Genomic DNA, 20,819 nt, shown 5'->3' with positions numbered 1-20,819 from the left:
CCTGGAGCATCCCCAGCTGCTACCACAGTATGTGAAAGAGCTGGAATGACCATGCTTGCCATGAACGCCCTGGGCTAGGATGTGATCCACTTGATCCCGCAGGCAGAGGAAGGTGATGCAAAGTAAGGAGCTGGCACTTTGACTGCACCATCAGTCATACAGCATCAGTCATACAGAGGACACCACCGATCCTTGGGCTCATCCTATTGGAAGAATGGAATACTCCAAACAAAAAAATAATGCTCTGGAGGACACGCCAGAGTACAGAGCTTACATCCAGACATCCTTCTGGGGGAGTCCTTAGTCAGTGCAGGGCTCAGCAAACACTGGTGAAAGAGCAAACAGTTCTGCATTTGGAAGACAACCGTGAAATCTGGTTTACTGTTTGATGTGGTTTTGTAAAAACTGCTAGCAAAACAAAGGTAGCCATCCAATGGCTAAGGTCCAGGGTATCCCTGGCAAGAGGTGTTTGGCACATGCAAGACTGTTTCAAGAGAGATCATCTAGACCCTCCATCCAGTCATCTAACTTTATGACAGGACACTTTACGTTATACTCCTAATTTTGAGGGTAACATTATAGAAGGGAATTAAAATCTATCATGAAATGTACCTTGTAACCACTGTCAGACTGAAACAGAAGCCTCTGTGCACATTTCTCAAGTTTTTGGAAGAAGAATTGTGAGCTGATACCTAGTATAGATGTTGGATTTCAATTCCTTTCATCAAATCAGTAGGCTCTTCCTGAATGAACGTGCCTTTCAGAGATTTCTGAGGATTCCCTAAGTCTAGCACTGATTTCGTAAGGGATATAGATTGTCCACGCCAGTGGGAGGGCTAGAGAGGAAGCCAACTTACATAAATACATTTAGGTGAACTGACTTTCTTCTTCTGGAAGATAAATATTTTGGCAAATTAAATTCTCATGCTTCCCTCCCGCCAACCCCACCCCTACCCCAGCGTCGCCCACCAGAGCTTCCTGGTATCGAACACGTAATGGCACCTGAAGAAGTCAAGCAATTTGTTCACGACTCACTTCACTACTAATACACTGCATTTCAACCTACAACCCATGGTCCAGAGGGAAGATGGAACAACAAAAGATGTCTCATATCCACGTTCCTGGCATACTGGGAAAGCTGTCATGTCAGCAATTGGCATCCCTGTTGGCTGAGGCCTGGAGAAATACTGGAGTTAACAATCTACCCAATTCTCCACATACCAAGAAGGGCAAGCGTAGCAGCCTTTGCCAAGGCCCGAAGTGCATAACTGTGCAGTTCCGACAGGGTCAGGGTGAGTCTGCAGGAGGACGGGATCAGGCACGATGAGCTCAGCTTTGTAAGAAAAATTTAAGTCACCACAGGGGAGAAGTGATTCTGAGAGCTTCATGGGGTTGTCAATGAAAGCTGTGCCCCCTGGCCACACTCCGGGGTCACAGAGGTCTCAGAGAGCTGCAGGGCCTTTCCAACAGCCCAAAGAGGAAAGGCCTCAGAGTCCTGAGGGCTCTAGCCTGTTGGGGTGGCACTCTGTGGGAGAATGCAGGGCCTGACATTGAGTAGGCACATGTAAGACATCCACGGCATTCTTGGGAGGACTCTGCATAGGGCATCAGCAGTGGGGCGAGTCAGGAAAACTGAGCCTTGTTAGTTAGGCTTCTTTGGCAACTACAAGCTGATAGGCTTGGGGTGAATCCAGGTTACAGAACCCTGCTTAGATTTCCAGGAGTTTGAGATTGCAACCAACACCGAGAGGGACAGGAATATTGATGACAAGCTGTAAAAACTCTACTGTCAACCTGTAAAAGAACAGCATCAGCACTCACCATGAGAAAGAAGCACCAAGGCTTGGGTGCACCATACTTTCCTGGGAAGATGGACTCCATATACCAGGCCACCAAGCCGTACAAGAAGGAGTCCAGTAGGAGCATCAGCAGCACCTGAGTGAAGTTAAGCTCTCCTCTTATACTGCCCATGTTCCTCCACTGGATGCCCACGCCTGCTCCAAAGGAAGGAAAACAGTCACCCCATCGAAGACAGAAAATAGATACCAGAACTTTCCAATCAAGCAGTCGGAGGCCAGGCCAATGAGAAGACTGGACTATTTGTGTCTGGGGTATTCAGGGACACAAGCTAGGCGCAGGAAAGGAAAAGCTAGTTGTTAGATTCTTCTATGAGATAAAACATTTTTATTATTGCCAAACTGGTTTGTTGGCAGCAGAACTAGAAATGTGTTCATCCGAGACACATCTCCACACTCCTGCACATGCTTCCTGGAGAGCCCTTCCTGCTCTTCCCCACTTTCTTTGCTTGGCTGATTCTTACTTCAAAGGTCAGCATGCGTACTCACTCTCTTCGGGTTACATGCCTAACCCTCGTGCGTCTGGGACACGCTGTGCTAACCCTGAGCATCTGCACTTTGAACCTGCTTGCTTATTGCTGGCCCCAGCTTGGAGCCAGGGACTATCTTCTATCTCAGTATCTCCAACATGTGACCCAGGGCCTCACATGCTACAGGTGCTTAATACATACATATTCCTCAAAGAAAGGAAAGTGCTGAGGAAGGGCTTGGGACCAATTGCTGGCTGCGCACAAAGTTAAGTGTCCTATGGGATGCCATGTGTCTGATCTGAATGCAAGTTGACTGAGATTCTCATTTAAAGTATCCAAGATACCCTGCATCTGCTGCCAGACAGCAGGTAGCATGCATCACCTTTTAATTTTTTGGGGGGTGGGAGGCAATTTGGTTTTTATTTACTTATTTAATGGAGGTACTGGGGATCAAACCCAGGACCTCATGCATGCTAAGCATGCACTCTACCACTGAGCTACATCCTCCCCACCATTGCTACTGTTTTTGCTTTAGATAGTCAGTTCTTTTAGAGCCAAAAAAACCTCCCAGAAGACAGAATAAATTGTGTTTTCCATTTTTAGTGCTCTTAATTCCTTTGTGTAGATCCAAATTTCTGTCTGATATGATATTGTTTTTGCCTGAAGAACTCAACGTTTCTTGTGATGTCTCCTAGCAATCAATTCTGTCACTTTTGTTTACTTGAGAGAGTCTTCATTTTTTCCTAATTTTCCCCTGGATAGAATTCTGAGTTGACAGGGTTCTTTCAGCACTTGAAATATGTCATTTCATCTTCTTCTAGCTTACATATGTTTATTAGATATTTGGATATACTTTTTCAAGAAGTACCTATTCTAGTCTTTTTGCCCATTTTTTTTCACTACAAAGTATGATTCTTAATTGATTTTATGAATTTTAAAATATTTTGGATACAAGCCTTTTGTAGGTTAAATGGGTTTCAAGTATCTTCTCCTACTCTGTAGTTTCTCTTTTCATTCTCTTCATGGTGTCTTAGTTTTAATGTCGTATTTATCTGTCTTTTCTGTATGGTTAGTTATTTTTGTGTCTTATGTAAGAAATCCTTCCTACTTCAAGTACATGAATGTACATGAATGTACTCTCCTATATCATCTCCAAAAAACCTTATAGTTTTTTGACACTGGAATTGATTTCTGTGTATGGTGTGAATTAGGAGTCCAATTTCAGTTTTTTCCATAAGTTTCTTTAGTTACTTCAGCATCATTTATTAAATCCCACTGCTCTGAAGTATCATCTCTGACATTTAACAATGCATTTGTCTGGCCTTTCTTTTCTGTTCTATCAGTCTATTTGTCAACCATAATCTTAATTACTATTGCTTTATGATAAATCACGAAATCCAGCAAAACAAGTTTACTTTTTTTTAACATTTTTTATTGATTTATAATCATTTTACAATGTTGTGTCAAATTCCAATGTTAGCACAATTTTTCAGTCATTCATGGACATATACACACTCATTGTCACATTTTTTTCTCTGTGAGTTATCGTAACATTTTGTGTATATTTCCCTGTGCTATACAGTGTAATCTTGTTATCTATTCTACAATTTTGAAATCCCAGTCTATCCCTTCCCACCCTCCACCCCCCTAATAACCACAAGTCTGTATTCTCTGTCTGTGAGTCTATTTCTGTCCTGTATTTACACTTTGTTTTTGTTTGTTTGTTTGTTTTTGTTTTTGTTTTTTAGATTCCACATATGAGCGATCTCATATGGTATTTTTCTTTCCTTTCTGGCTTACTTCACTTAGAATGACATTCTCCAGGAGCATCCATGTTGCTGCAAATGGCATTATGTTGTCGGTTTTTATGGCTGAGTAGTATTCCATTGTATAAATATACCACATCTTCTTTATCCAGTCACCTGCTGATGGACATTTAGGCTGTTTCCATGTTTTGGCTATTGTAAATAGTGCTGCTATGGGCAGAAGACCTAAACAAGCAATTCTCCAAGGAAGACATACAAATGATCAAAAAGCACATGAAAAAATGCTCAATATCACTAATTATCAGAGAAATGCAAATCAAAACTACAATGAGGTATCACCTCACACCAGTCAGAATGGCCGTCATTCAAAAATCTACAAATGACAAATGCTGGAGAGGCTGTGGAGAAAGGGGAACCCTCCTACACTGCTGGTGGGAATGCAGTTTGGTGCAGCCACTATGGAAAACAGTATGGAGATTTCTCAAAAGACTAGGAATAGATTTACCATATGACCCAGGAATCCCACTCCTGGGCTTGTATCCAGAAAGAAATCTACTTCAGGATGACACCTGCACCCCAATGTTCAAAACAAGTTTACTTACCTTGTTCTTCCTCAAGAGCTCCTGGCTATTCTTGGTCCTTATACTCTCATTTAAATTTGAGAATCAGCTCAAGTTCCATTAAAAAAAACTGCTGGAGTTTGGATTGGGTAGGAGTTAGATGTTACTTCTTTCCACAGTTTATTTAATTATGTTTGAGAGCAGGGAGCTCTCAAACATAGGTGAAAGGAATTTGGCAAACTTCCCCTGCCCACACATCTGTTTGATCATGATCGTTCTACATCAAGTATGATGGACCTGTTTCCTGACTTCTCAGTCTCTCTTGCATTTGAAGTGGCCACGTGACAGAATTCCTCTTCCCATCCCCCTTGATCTTGACCCAGCCAATCTTTTAGTTACTCCATTCTCTCTCTATTAGATTTGAAAGTTATACACTGTTTCTAGCCTTTTCCTGGTTGGCTCAGGAACGAATTACTAGGTCTATTTTATTTAGCAAAGTCTAAAGTTAATCAATATCTTTACTCTCCTTCCAGAAAGAATTTATCCCTGTTGATTTCTGACTTTATCGCGTCAAAATCCCTCTTATGTATTTTAATTCTATCTCTTTAAAAACCCTAAAGACATCATTATCATTATTATTATTTTATGCAATGTATAAAACTACTGTCTTTAGGCTCTTTTGAAAAGCAACTTGTCTTTTTCCCTCAGGTTACTTTTAAGATTTTTCTCTTGCCCTCTGGTGCGTTCAGCTTTATATTGGTATGTCTCTTGTCTATTTATTGTTAATCTTATTTGGGATTTGCTGAGCTTCCTAAAATCCAGTTTTAGAACAGGTTTGGCCACCATCTCTTCAAATGTATTTTCTCTGCCCTAGTCTCTTTTTTTCCTATTGGAACTCTATTAAAATGTATGTAAGCCCTTCTCACTCTTTTCTTGCATATTTTTAATCTTTTTAATTTTCTGTGCTGCCTTCTAGATTATTTCTTCGAACCTACGTCCAGTTCACTAATCCTCTTCTCGGCTATTTCAAATCTACCATTAACCCATCCATTAAGTTTTTTGTTTTGTTGATTGTATTTTACATTTCAAGAGGAGTATTTCATCCTTCTTTTTCATATTTCTGGGTCACTTAGTTCCTATTCTTGCAGATATTTTCAAGCTTGCTTTTATGAAAAACATGTAATAAGCACTATTGTTTAATCATCTGTGTTCTGATCATTAAAAAATGTGAGACCTTTGTGAATCTGTTTCTACTTTCTCTTGTTTCTGTTGCTTCTCATTCATGGTGGTTTATGTCATTATGTTTTTAATTACTTTTTTACTATGTTACTTATTGCCCTTAAAAAACCATTTGTGAGGGTTCACCATGATATAGGAAGAAAGTGCTTCTGCCAGGAACCTGGCTGGGGGCTCTATCATTCCAGGACCCCCTAAAATCAGTTCACTGCTTGAAGACTCCTCATACAAGATGAACCTGGACTACAAATCCACCAAAGAATTAATGTGTAATAGTTTCTCAGGGACAATTTTCTCTTTTGTTTTTCTTCTCTTGTATATGGTCAGCACCATGATAACCTTCCCCAAGATTCTCTTGGTTATGATGGGGTGAGCATATGAACACAGAGATGAACTTCCCTGATCCCCTTCAAGAAAATTGTTGCTTCAGTTTTCAGGAGTGCTGTGCTGAGGGCTTGCAGCTTGCAGCCTCTTCAGGGACCTCTCAGCTGCAGAGCTGCCCAGCCCTGGGTCATGCCCTTTCCTGGGTGGCCCATGACCAGTGGCTGATGGAGGCAGAGGTGTACAGGCCAGGCCATTTCAGCCCAGTGCAGGATGCTCAGATGGGCCATTTTCTCTCGTAACTCCTCAAGGCTGCCAGTGCTGCATTGTAGCTGTGACTAATCTTGTTTGAATCTCTTTCCTTCTACAGGAATTGATCCCAAGGCTATTCCCTAATAAACAAGTTGCATACTAAACTCCATCTCAGAGTTTGTGTCACAGAGAGCCTAACCTGTGGCTAGTGAATTTGTCTCTGGGGCCCAGGTTACTGTCAGGAGGGTCTCCTGTTATGCTCTCTACCTGGGTGGGGACCTGGGCCTTGATGTCGAGCTCCCTTGCCTCAAAAGGCTGTGCAAATGGAAGCCCAAGGGTTTCCTGTTAGCAAATGACCTCTGAGCATAAAGTGGCTTTGGTGCTGTTTACCTTTTGGGGTCACAAGTTTCCCTAAGGTTTTGGCCTAGTGGTTCTTCACCATCATGTGTGAACACTTTGCTTTTCTTAAAGGATGTTCTTAAGAGATTAAAATTTATCCCATTTTTTCCCATTATTTTCAACAGGAGGGATGATCTAGATAACCTAGACACAATTATTGGAAATGGAAGACTAGATAACTTTCCTTTTAAAGACTCCTGAGGAAGCCCTTCCGGTTTTTCCCCTCTCAGTAGAACCTCGATTAGGGCACTTACCCACCAGAAAGCCAATCCTATCCATCCATTCATTCATTCACTTAACAAATACATATTGGGTGCCTACATTTTATCAGACCACAGTTTAGACACTGAGGACCGAGAGTGGTAAACAAAGCAGACGAGATGCCTTCTCTCACAGTTTACTGTCACTGGATGCTAGTGCCTCTTCGCCACTGCTCAGTTTTCCATGAGAGGGGATTTTTCTCTAAATCTGCTGGCCTCCTGCCCACGGCTTACTCTCCCCACAGAAGTAGAATACTCCTATTTCTGATAAGCAACAAGATCCACATTTGACAACTGGATCTAGCTAATTTGTTGGGGGACCTAAACCAGAGGAGGGGTGAAATTTTGTTTCTTTCCTCTTCTCTTTTCACTCCAGGAAGTGAAAGGCAGCTGAATTAGTGTGTCTGGCCTGCTGGCTTAAACTTTGTCTAAGATGGATTGTCCCAAAGAGGACACTGTGAGGCAGGGAACCAGCAGGTCCACCTGACTCTCACACTAAGCAACATCATCCTAATTAGTTATAAAAGGATATTTTGGTATTAATACGATGACATCTCTGTTTTGTTTCTCAATTGGTTTAGAAATTAAGGAGGGGATAAGGGTGCTATTTATTGGGCCTCTTCAATACTAAAACCGATCTAGTAAATAATAAATTAACAAATAAGTCGATGAATGAAGTCTCCAGTGACAAACCCAGCTGCTCCACAAATGTGTGAGTTCTGATTTTAAGAAGAGGCCAAAATATTTCTGCCATACAGCCAGAGCTCTGATTCATGTTGCAAACAGTGAACTCTGCTCAAGATTGGAAATGAAAGTTCTGCACTAGACTTACTGAGAAAAAGCACAGAGGAATTCTGTCTATTCACTCACTATAAGGCCTGCAATCTGATTTGAACAGATAAGTCAGAGGAATAGAAAAATCTAATCCAGTGAAAAGTATGAGGATTTAAATAAGAAATACTGCCCTTGGATTTCTAACATTTCATCAGTTATATCCTTAGCAATTTTTACCTGCTTATGATCATCTGCATTTACATCTCCTTCAGCGGTAACAGCAGACAGCATTTGTGAGCTACCCTGTGCCTTTCAGGAAGGAACATTGATCATAAATTCTATGAGGGCAGAGTGCCTCCAAACCAAGAGAATCTTAGCATGGGAACAAATTTAACAGTTCATCCAGTCCAACCACTCACCCAAGTTTCCTCAACTTCAAACAGATATGCTCCATAAAGTACCTTTATTCATCACTAACATGTAAGGAATTACAGATACCATTTCAAATCTCTTTTTCCCCCATAAGTATTTGTAAATCATGGTCCCAATATTGTTTTGTTAAAGAAAACTACTCATTTTCAATAAATTCTGGTCAACGTAACATCCTTTATTAAATTTTAAGCTCCCTTAAGCCATTTAGACAATTACAACTTAATAAAGAAATTCATTGGTAGGTGATGCCTCTAACCAGTCATTGGAGATTATCCCACTTGCAGTAAGGGGACCCGCAAACTAGATCCAACTTATAACTCCTATTCTTGCTACCTGCTGCTAAAACAAGCTGTATCATTTGGGACTTAGGTGACTCTGGTGATAAAAGTTAACACTGAGCAATGAAAGCACTTGCTAGAGTGTTCACAGCAGATCATCTTAGTACCCCTGCAATGTGGAACAGCTCCATTCAGCAAGTACTAAAACCCCACAGAGCTCAGTGGGTCCTACGTTTTGACTGATATGCTGGCAACAATCTTCTGCAATGACTGCAGGTATTCTGAGGAGTTCTTCAAACAATGAGACAATGAAAACTTGGGGTTGTGCTTCCAACCCCAAATTGTGGAGGTTGTAAGGGAGCTAGAAAATCTCTGATAGAAGGTCCCCTGGACCAACTTGTGAAAGAAGACCAACACTGAAGCCTAGGAGAAGAAAGTATGGAATGCATGATATTATCTATAAAGTTCTAAAGTGTTATTTGAATGTCTAATCATAAATCTCTATATTTTATACCTATACAATTATATAGGCACATAATTCCCCAAATCAATAATATACTTTAGTCTTTCTTCCCAAACTACCTTGTACGCTGCATGGTGTGAATCTTACTCTATATTTCTTTAGTGTTCCTTACAGGACCTGCCACAGATGGAAGTACACTGCAAACGTGCAGAATGCTGAATGAAATGAGCAAGTTGTGTTTATTTGGGAAGGAAGGTCAGCTTTGCCTGTCAGCAAATGGCAAAACATCAAGGCAGCTCACCTTTTGTCTCCAATGCGGAGATTAGTCGGACTCCCAGTGCCATGGCAACACTTGAGAGGAGACAAAGGGCTATCTTTTGGAAGTGGCTCCTGTGGATGTAGCTGAAAGTGATGTACAGGTACGGAAGGTAGGTGAAGAAGAAGATGATGCCTCCTGAGGCGGTTGCAATGTGAGCTGCAAATTCAGAGGGAAGAAATAAAAATAGTTCCATCAATAATGCACGAAGAAGCATGATGCAAGCCCCTTTCCCCTGCCGTGGTAAGGACAGCATCTTTGTATTTGTTTTACGATTTCAGAAGGGGAGCCATCCTTCAAGAAATTTTGACAGAAACCTTTTATACTTGCACTTTCACTACTGAAAGACTAAGAGCATTTGCAGCACTTAAAAAATAAACCAATCCTTACCCCTCCCCTAAGAAAAGCACAACCATTTAACTGCCTAAAACGTCCTCTGTCTAATACTGCATTAATAACATCTCCTGCAAGGAAAATCCTCTTCTACAAAGATGAGTGGTAGATTATATAGCATCTATTAAGCGTTTCCTGGCGCTGCAGCAAGCACTTTATATACAGTATCTTATTTAATTGTCATAACCTCCCTGTTTTTCAGAGGAAGGAACTGAGGTTTTGCTGCATTAAATAAATTTGCTCAATATCATGGAACTAGTAAATGATGAGTCAAGGTTTCAACGTTTCCCAGGCTCTAAGCACAATGGCTCCAGATTTGCAGGAAAAAACCAATCGAACCAAAGTCTGATAATCTCAGTTGAGATTACACCTTACTTTTAGCCCACAGAAATACACTTGAGACTTTAGGTGTTGTAAGATAATAAATATGTGTCATTTTCAGCCACGGAATATGTAGTAGATTGTTATAGCATAGATTGTCATAGGAAAGTAACACACATGGCTTAAAAGTCCAAACTATATAATAATTAACATCTTAAACCTACAACAGCCAAATTTAAATAATACCACCTACGTTCAATAGTATGCAAACACTGCTCATACACATCTCTGTCCCTCCCCCTTTACAGTGTTATTGTGACAGATTATATATTCATACATTGTGTGCCCATTAACATAGGTTTTTAAATAGTTTTACGTATTGGACTTATAAATTGTTCAGGAAAAAAAGAGGAGTTGCAAACCAGAAGTACAATAATATTGGCTTTAGTTACCTTTAAAAATTTTTTTTGAAGTATAGTTGATTCACAACATTGTTGTGATTTCAGGTGTATAGCAAAGTGATTCAATTCTCTTTCTCTTTCTGATTCTTTTCCACTATAGGTTATTATTACAAGATATTGAACATAGTTCCCTGTGCTATACAGTACATACATGTTGTTTATCTATTTTGTATATGGTATTGTGTATCTGTTAATCCACACTCCTAATTTATCCCTTCCCCACCCTTCCCCTTTGGTGACTATAAGTTTGTTTTCTACGTCTGTGAGTCTGTTTCTGTTTGGCAAGTAAGTTCATTTTTACTATTTTTTAGATTCCATATGTAAGTGATATCATATAATCATACAATATTTGTCCTTCTCTGACTTACTTCACTTAGTATGATAAACTCTAGGTCCACCCATGTTGCTGCAAATGGTGTTATTTCATTCTTTTTTATGACTGAGTAATATTCTATTGTACATGTATACCACATCTCCTTTATCCATTCATCTGTTGATGGACACTTATGCTGCTTCCATGTCTTAGCTATCATAAATAATGTTGATGTGAACACTAGGAATCAGGTATCTTCAAGTTGGAGTTCTCATCTTTTCCAGATATATGCCCAGGACTGGAATTGCTAGATTACATGGTAACTTTATTTTTAGTTTTTTTAAGGAACCTCCATACTGTTTTCCACAGTGGCTGCACCAAATTACATTCTCACCAACAGTGTCGAAGGGTTCCTTTTCTCCACACCCTCTCCAGCATTTATTATTTGTAGACTTCTTGATGGTGGCCATTCTGACTAATGTGAGGTGACACCTCATCGTAATTCTGATTTGCATTTCTTGAATAAGTAGCAATGTTGAACATCTTTTCACATACCTGTTGGCCATTGACTTTAGTTAACTTAACCAGTGGTCTTTATCTCTTCATATGGCTTAGAGTTACTGTCTAGTGGCTTTTCATTTCAGCCAGAAGAATTCCCTTTAGCAGGGAAGGGAAGGCCTACTAGTAATAAACTCTCTCAGCTTTTGTTTATCTGAAAGTATCTTAATTTCTCCATAATTCCTGAGGGATTTTTTTGCCAGATATAGAATTCTTAGTTGAGGTTTTATTTTTCCTTTCAAGATTTAAAATATCATTTCACTACCTCCTGGATTCCATAGACTCTGTAGAGAAATCAGCTGTTAATCTTATTGAGGATCACTTGTATGTGGGGAGTCTTCTCTCTTGCTGCTTTCAAAATGCTCTCTTTCGTCTTTGGGTTTTGAAAATTGGAATGACTCTTGCTGTGGATCTCTTTGAACTTATCTTGCTTGGAGTTCATTAAGCTTCTTGGGCTTGTGTTCATGTATTTCATCATATTTAGGGAGTTTTCAGCCATTATTTCCTCAAATATTTTTTCTGTTTCTTTTCTCAATCTCTTCTCATTCTAGGACCCTTGTGATGTGTATGTTTGTATGTTTGATAGTGTCCTACAGGTCTCTCAGGTTCTGTCCTAGCAAAGAAAACTCATGATCCAGATGGCCTCTCTGGTGAATTCTACCAAACACTTAAAGATGAATTGACACCAGTCCTTCTCAAACTCTAGATATAAAGACCAATGGAATATAACAGAGAGTCTGAAAATAAACCCTCACAAATATGATCAATTGATTTTTGACAAGGGTGCCAAGAGTATTCAATGGCGAAACAGACAGCCTTTCAACAAATGTTGCAGGGAAAACTGGATATCTACATGCAAAAGAATGAAGTGGGACCCTTACCTTATAACATACACAAAAATTAATTCAAAATGGATCAAAGATCTAAACATAAGATAAAACCATAAAACTCCTAGAAGAAAATTTAGTGGAAAATCCTCATAACCTTGGATTTGGCAACAATTTCTTAAGTATGACACCAACAAAACAGGCAATGACAGAAAAATAGATACACTGGACTTCAACATTTTAAAAACTTTCATGCATCAAAAGACACCATCAAGAGAGAAAAAAGCTATTCACAGAATGGAAGAAAATATTTCCAAATCATATATCTACTAAGGAATTAATATCCAAAATGCATAAAGAACTCCCATAATTCAATGTCAACAAAAAAATCCAAATAAAAAGTGGGCAAAGGACTTGAATAGACATTTCTCCAAAGAAATTGAAACCCTCATGTATTGCTGATGGGAATGCAAAATTGTGCAGCTTATGTGGAAAATAATTTGCTGATGCCTCAGAAAGTTAAAGAGAATTAGCATATGGCCCAGTGATTACACTGAGTATAAACCCTAACGAACTGAAAACAGTGATTCAAACAGATACTTGTATATGAATGTTCATAATAGCATTATTCACAATAGCCAAATGGTAGAAACAACTCAGTGTTCATCAACAGACGAATGGACAAACAAAATGTGGGGAATATTATTCAGCCATCATATGGAATGAAGTGAGGTAGAAGTCCAAGTTGCTTTCCAGTTGTGCTGACATCCTTTGTTGAAGAGACTGTTCTTTCCCTATCGGATGGCTTTGGCACCCTTGTCAAAAATCAGCTGGCAATTAGATGTATGAGTTATTTCTAGATTCTCAATTCTATTCCATTGATCTGTATGTCTACCCTTATGCCAGTACTATACTGTTTTGATCTCTATAGCTTGGTAGTAAGTTTGAAATCATGAAGTGTGAGTCCTTCAACTTTTTTTTTTCAAAATTGTTTTGGCTTTTTGCAGTTCCTTAAGAATTTTATGATCCGTTCATCCATTTCTGAAAAAAAGGCAGTTGGGATTTTAATAGAGATTGAATTGAATCTGTAGATCAATTCAGGAAGTGTTGTCATCTTAAGTCTTCCAATCCACAAAGAACTTGGGATGTCTTTTCATTAAGTCTTCTCTGATTTCTTTTCGCAATGCTTTGTAGTTTTCAGTTGTACAAGTCTTTCCTCTCAGTGGTCAGATTTATTCCTAGGTATTTTATTTTGGGTGCTAGTACAAGTGGAATTGTTTTCTTGATTTCCTTTTCAGAATGTTCATTGCTAGTGTATAAAAAAAACAACTGATTTTTGTGTGTTGATCTTGTCTCCTGCAAATTTGCTGAATTCATTTATAAACTCTTTAAGAGTTCCTTTTGTAGATACTTTAGGATTTTCTAAATATAAGATATTGTCATCCTTGACTAGAGATACTTTTACTTCTTCCTCTCAAATTGCATGCTTTTTATTTCTTTTTATTTCTTAATTGCTCTGGCTTGAACTTCTAGTACAATGTTGACTAGCAGAGGGGAGAGTGTGTATCCCTTTCTTGTTCCTGATTTTAGGGGGAAGGCTTCATTCTTTCACCACAGAACACAATGCTAGCTGTGGGGTCTTCACAAATGCTCACTATCAGATTGAGGAAGTTCCTTTATATCCTGGTTCATTAAAAAAATTTTTTAATCATGAAAGTTGTTGGATTTTGTCACATGCTTTTATCAACTGTGATAAATAAAAATGAATAAAACATGTTTTTCTCTTCATTCTATTAAGTGGTGTATTACACTGATCACCTTTCATCTGTTGGATCATTCTTGCATCCCTGGGATAAATCCCACTTGGTATAGTGTATAATCCTTTTAAAATGCTGCTAGATCTAATTTACTAATATTTTGTTGAGGCTTTCCCCTTTGGTAGTCATAAGGGGTACTGGTCTGTAGTTTTATTATGATGTCTTTTCTGGCTTTGGTATCAAGGTAATGCTGCCTATAGAATGAGTTAGAAACATCTGTGCTTTTATTTTTGAGTTGTAAGGTTTCCTTATTTCTTCTGAATACAAATCTTTTATGATATATTTTACTTGCAGATGTTTTCTCCATCTGTAGGTTTTCTTTTAACTTTCTTGATGGTATCCTTTGAAGTATACAAGTTTTTAATGTTGATGAAGTCCAACTTATCAATCTTCTCTTTTACCACTTGGGCTTTTGGTGTCATACCTAAGAAATCACTGTCTAACCCAAGATCACGAGGGTTTACTCCTGTATTTTCTTTCAAGAGTTTTATAGTTTAGTTATTTCTTACATTTAGGTTTATAATCCACTTGGAGTTAATTCTGTGTATGATGTGATGTAGAGGTTCAACTTCACTGTTTTATTTGTGGATATCTAGTTGTTCCAGCACCATTAGTTTAACAGACTATTTCTTGTCTGTTCAGTTGTCTTAGCCTCTTTGTCAAAAATCAATTGATCATCAATTTTGAGTTATGTAGTATATTTCGCTTTTGCTTGGCACTCTTCCCTAATAATTGCTCCCCATTCTGGTCCTGATTTATTGTGCTTCGGACCTCACTGGTTTTGTCTTTTATTTCCCACACTCTGTTTATTTCTTGTACTTGAATGCAAGTTCAACTTTTCAGATTTCAACCTTTAGCATTCCTTCAGCCTCAAGTTTCAGGCATCCTTTGATACTCCTGCTCCAAGTTCCCCACATAACTTACTTGACCAACATCCCTGCCATGCCCACCCTAAAACAATAGCAGGAGAAGTGGGAAATAAGGCATAGAATCTTAATCAGGACACAGTGTCCAGGCCCATTTGGCCTCTCAAAGAATCCATCCCCATCTTGGTAGAGCCAATATTTTCCAGGGTCCACGTATTAGAAACACTATTTGATTAAAACATTCACAAATATAAATAATAAACTGCCTGGCTTCATTTATACCACATTTTGATTTCTGCCCATCCTCTAAAACTCTCTTTTTGGGGGTAGTCACCAACTGCTGGACCTGTCTGCCATTGTTTCTATCTACATACACCTCTTTTGGTTGAACCACAACTCAATTCTCCTGCACTCTGACTTGGACTCCACTTCCTACTATTTTTGTCCTTTATGGTTCATTAGTTCTACCTGTCATTTTAGAGGTAACACCCTTCCTGACAGAACCAAATTCCCAAGAATTTCTTTCTCACTATGTTATGTACCCTACTATTATGCCCAACTTCACAATCAATACCTGGAAAATTATCTGCCGTGGATGTCTTACCCCTTATTTCCTTCCAAAACGGGACTTGCATCCACTTGAAAAAATATGTGGAAGCCAAGTGAAGCATAAAAGCATATATAAGGAGATGATTCCCTAAGTCTTTAATGGGAAATAGAATAATTCCATTGTTAAAAATCACCATAAAAGTGAAAACCTAACTCTGAAGGAACAATATATAATGCCACAGGTAATGCGAATAGCAATGATACCAGAAAAAAGAAGTCATAAACACACTCGCTGACAGAAAATTGTATCAGGACTCACCTTTTTTGAAGAATGTGCTGATCATAAATGCAAAGAAAATTGTGGCAAGGGCAAAACACATTAGAAAAACAAATATCAGGAAGAAGCAAGATGGCGGAATAGAAGGACGCTTGCAGCTCACCCTCTCCCACAAACACACCAAAACTCACATCTACGGACCCACTCAGCCAACCAGAGCACCTGCCGAACTCCGACAGAACACTGCCCTCTTCGAAAGACAAAGACGCCAAAAATCTGGTAGGAAAAAAGGAAAAAAGAACAAAAAGCAAAACAGTGCAGGACCGATCCCGCAGGGAGGGAGCAGCAAAGGAGGAATGGCACTTGTTCGCTGGGTCTCCCCTCTCCAACGGACAGGCCAGTGGGATGGAGGCGGAACCTCTGAGGCTCAGATCTGCCCCAAGCACCCCTTGACCGACAGAGCTGAGTTTAAGGGGCACAGAGGGTCCCCACGACACCCAGCCCGAGACACGAGCCCGCAGCTGGGGCTGGGACAGGCCACCCGAACCAGGCGGAGGACGGGGGCAGCTGCACTGAGGTGGCCCCGGGGGACTGCAGGGGGCTGAGCGCAGAGGCTGGGAGGGGATACGGAGCAGAACAACCTCGGTCCCCCATAAATTGTAAAAAAAGCAAAGCAACAAGGCTGGTGTGCCCTGGGGGGAGGGGCGCCATAGCCTTTGTATCCTCAGATGTGCACCGCCATTACTGGAGCTTCTCGAGAGAAGAGAGGCGGGGCGCAGCCACAGCTGCCATCTCCTCCTTTGCGCAGTGCCCGGGCGGGGGCGGGGTCGAGCCCTGAATCCGCACCGGGGGCTCCGCAACCTTCTGGGCAGGACTGAGACTTGTTTATAGCCCGAGGCAGATAGGATCTTTCTGCCCTGGCACCTCAGAGAACTCACGCCACCAAGACAAACAAGAAGCTGAGATTGTCCTGGAGCAGGGGCGGGGCCGTTCCATGGTCTTCACCAAGCCGCCTTCGCCTTCAGAGCACCGACCTAAGGCGGAGCAGGCAGCTGCACAGAGCAGCAGAGCGACAGGCACCAGGAGAGGGCGGGTGGCCCCCGGCCCACCTGGCAGGAACGCAGCACCTGACCACGGTGCTGGGAGGGGGCACGATCCACCCACCTGCCTCCCCAGAGTGTAGCACCTGACTGTGGCATCCAGAGGGGAAGTGACCCACCCGCCCACAGGATAAGAGCTCAGCACCTGACCCAGTGTTGGAAAGGGGCACGATCTGCTAGCCAACAGCCACTGGGAGCAGCACAGAAGAGAGCGCCAACAGAGGGCCTCTGGAAACAGCAAGCTGAGTTCACGAAACAGGCCAAAGACACAAAGACCTCTCAATAAAATCATTAAGAGCACAGCGTCTCCAGGAGAACTAGGTAACTGATACTCCTTAAGCCCCAGTGCCAGAGAGATATGAGCAATATGAAGAAGCAGAGGAACCACTCCCAATTAAAAGATAAGAGAAATCCCCTGAAAGAACAATCAAGGAAATAGACATTGATGGCCTACTAGATCAAGATTTCAAAAAAGGAGTGATCAGAGTACTGAAGGAACTAAAAGAAATAGTGTTTACAGATATAAAATATGTCAAAAATGAAATAGAACCTATAAAGAAGAACCAAGTAGAATTAGTAAACTCATTTGCTGAGATGAGAGCTGACCTGAAGCCTGTACAAAGCAGGCTAGATAATGCAGAGGAACACGTAAGTGACCTAGAAGACAGGACAACAGAAAGCACCCAATCAGAACAGCTGAAAGAAAAACAAATAAAAAAAAAATGAAAACAATATAAGGGACCTATGGGATAATATAAGGCATGCAAATCTATGCATAATAGGGGTTCCAGAAGGGGAAGAAAGAACAAAGGGGATTGAAAAGGTATTTGAAGAAATCATGACTGAAAACTTCCCAAACCTAAAGGAATCAGATATCCAAGTACAGGAGGTTCAGAGGGTCCCAAACAGGAAGAACCCAAATAGACCCACACCAAGACATATCCTAATCAAGATGGCCAGAGTCAAGGATAAAGAAATGATCCTAAGGGCAGCAAGAGAAAAACAAAGAGTGAGTTACAAGGGAACCCCCATAAGGCTCTCAGCTGATTTCTCTACACAAACACTACAGGCCAGAAGGGAGTGGCAAGATATATTCAAAGTCCTGAATGAAAAAAAGATGCAGCCTAGGATACTCTATCCAGCAAGGCTATCCTTTAGAATAGAAGGAGAGATAAAAAACTTCACAGACAAGCAAAAACTAAAAGAGTTTAGCAACACTAAACCCATGCTAAAAGAAATATTGACAGGTCTACTCTAAATAGAAAAGAAGAAGGATGCTACAAAAATGAGAAACTCATAACTGGAAAGGAGATAACTGCCATGAATTACAAAAAGAATAAACACAAAATTGTAAAAGAAGACATCTAAATCATTAAGAGCGGGAGAGGGAAGTAAGGAAAGCCATTGTGGGAAACAGTATGGAGATTCCTCAAAAGACTAGGAATAGACTTACCATATGACCCAGGAATCCCACTCCTGGGCATAAATCCAGAAGGAACACTACTTCAAAATGACACCTGCACCCCAATAGCAGCACTACTTACAATAGCCAAGACATGGAAACAGCTTAAATTTCCATCAACAGATGACTGACTAAAGAAGATGTGGTATATTTATATGATGGAATACTATTCAGCCATAAAAACCGACAACATATCGCCATTTGCAGCAACATGGATGTTCCTGAAGAATATCATTCTAAGTGAAGTAAGCCAGAAAGAGAAAGAAAGATACCATATGAGATCACTCATATGAGGAATCTAAAAACAAAACAAAACATAAATACAAAACAGAAACAGACTCATAGACATAGAATACAAACTTGTGGTTGCCAAGGGGGTGGGGGGTGGGAAGGGACATACTGGGATTTTAAAATGCAGAATAGATAAACATGAATATACTGTATAGCACAGGGAAATATAAACAAGATCTTGTGGTAGCTCATAGCGAAAAAAAAATGTGACAATGAATATATATATGTTCATATATAACTGAAAAATTGTGCTCTACACTAGAATTTGACACAACATTGTAAAATGACTATTACTCAAAAAAATGTTAAAAAGAAAAAAAAAAGAAAAACAAATATCAAAGTAGGGTCACTGTTTCTGAACACTGCCGCATAGTTTACCTACAAAACAATAACAGATACACATAATTTTTACATGAAAGAATGAAGATAAGACATTGCATTATTAAAACAATGCATTATTTAAAAAACAAGGTTATCTTAAACAAAACAATATAGGTTTTTAAGGCAGACCTTTGATCTAACTTCCATTACCAGCTATAAACTGTGCTTTGCACATGTATCTTTTTTTAAGGAAAGTTTGAGTTTGAATTCAATTTTTGGCCCAATATGAATTTGTTTTTTTGCTTTAATAGGAGTTTTTTTGGGGGAGAGTATAGCTCAATGATAGAGTGCATGCTTAGCTTGAATGAGGTTGTGGGTTTAATCCCGCATACCTCCATTTTAAAAAAATTATAAATAAATAACTTAATTACCATCCCCAAAATTCTTTAAAAAGAGAGCTTTCCCATTTACCATTAAAACTATTACAAATAATTTTAGTGTCCCTTTTAATGTCATATATCTCCTCTTTTTATTGCTTTCTGACCATTTTCTTTGTTTTACATATTTTGCCATATTGTCTGGATTTTCTTGCCTTCCTTTGTCCAAAGTACTCCAATTCTTATAATTTAGAAGATAAATTTTCATATGTTCATATTACTGTAATTTAGTTATTAAACACAAGTTAGGGAATTGGAACACTAAATTCTACTGACAGCATAAAAGGAAAAATTAACAAGATACCATGGGCATAAAAGAATGCCTTTATGTTTTACAATAACTATTTTCAATTATTTATGGAGCACAAAATTTGCAATGTTTTAAAGTTTATAAAATACATCTTCTGGAATTCCACTTTCCTAATGAATTAACCATACCCACGTCCACTACTTGAAGACCAAGGAACTGAAGGGAGGGCAAAGCTCTCCCAGATGATAAAGTTTAAATGCTTCATCTCCCAAGGTTTTAGCAAACACCACCACATACTAACCTGAGATTTTTTAAATGTTCATCAATAACTGTTTTCATCATCTACTGAATCTCAGCACCACCACCCATACCACACCAAATTTTCTCCCCATGTCTTCATAGCCCAGCACATCCTGAAAGACAAGAGACATGTACCTCTGCGGAAGAGAATGATCATGAAAGGAACAACAATGAAGGCCCAAATGAAGAATATGATGAACCAAGCAACCCAGTGCTGCCAGTTGTGCAGTCCCATCTTACACATGTACTCCTAGAAAAAGCAAAAAAAAAAAAAAAAAAAACCAAACAGATGTTACACAGTCGGATGCTCAGTTTCAGCTGGCCTGGTTTAGCTGTCTGTTACTAAAACGTTTGCTCTTTTTCATTTCTCCTGCTTGTAACTAGTGAAACTTAGCAAGCTGAAAATGCCAGTGCTCTTCCAGAAATCTTTCCTGTGTAGCTTTGTTTCCCCCACCTCAGTTGTCTCCTTTCTTCCTTCTAGAAACCCGAGTAGACCAAGGTGGGACTTCCAGACCTGCCCTTCAGGTCTATCCCCTCATCTTTCATATTTTCCATTTCTTTGTCTCTTTGATTTACATTCTCAGAAACTTCCTTGCCTTTATCTTCCAGATCACCAACTGGACTTCAAACATGTCCATTCTATTATATCCACGAAACTTATTTTGATAATCATTTTTAATTTCCAAGTCCTCTTTCTGTTTCTTTCCATAGGGATCCTTTTTTTTTTTTTTTTTTGGATTGGCAACATTTTCTCAAATGTCTCTGAAAATACTAATGGGAATTCATTAACTAGATTAAAAAGCAACAGGCATGCACATGGTAAGAATTCGAATGATTCTAAAGGTTAAATGGTGAAGAGTCACTCACCTACTATCCGCCCTCCAGTTACCTCA

At 39.7% G+C, this 20,819-nt stretch overlaps 1 protein-coding gene across 1 annotated transcript in view; it reads right to left on the bottom strand.

Moving 5' to 3' along the window:
• LOC105099778 (ATP-binding cassette sub-family A member 17-like) overlaps positions 1-20,057 on the bottom strand; it is a 74,085-nt gene extending 54,028 nt beyond the window's left edge. Inside the window, 6 exon segments of the mRNA XM_031447561.2 lie at positions 693-836; positions 1,822-1,994; positions 9,369-9,542; positions 15,808-15,887; positions 18,959-18,996; positions 19,998-20,057. Coding sequence (XP_031303421.2) covers positions 693-836; positions 1,822-1,994; positions 9,369-9,542; positions 15,808-15,887; positions 18,959-18,996; positions 19,998-20,057 — 669 coding nt within the window.
• Positions 20,058-20,819: the final 762 nt, after the last annotated feature.

Source organism: Camelus dromedarius, chromosome 24, assembly GCF_036321535.1.
Source record: "Camelus dromedarius isolate mCamDro1 chromosome 24, mCamDro1.pat, whole genome shotgun sequence".
Taxonomy (NCBI): Eukaryota; Metazoa; Chordata; class Mammalia; order Artiodactyla; family Camelidae; genus Camelus; species Camelus dromedarius.
The sequence above is the reverse complement of the archived record's forward strand: the minus strand, read 5'-3'. Positions and strand labels throughout refer to the sequence as shown.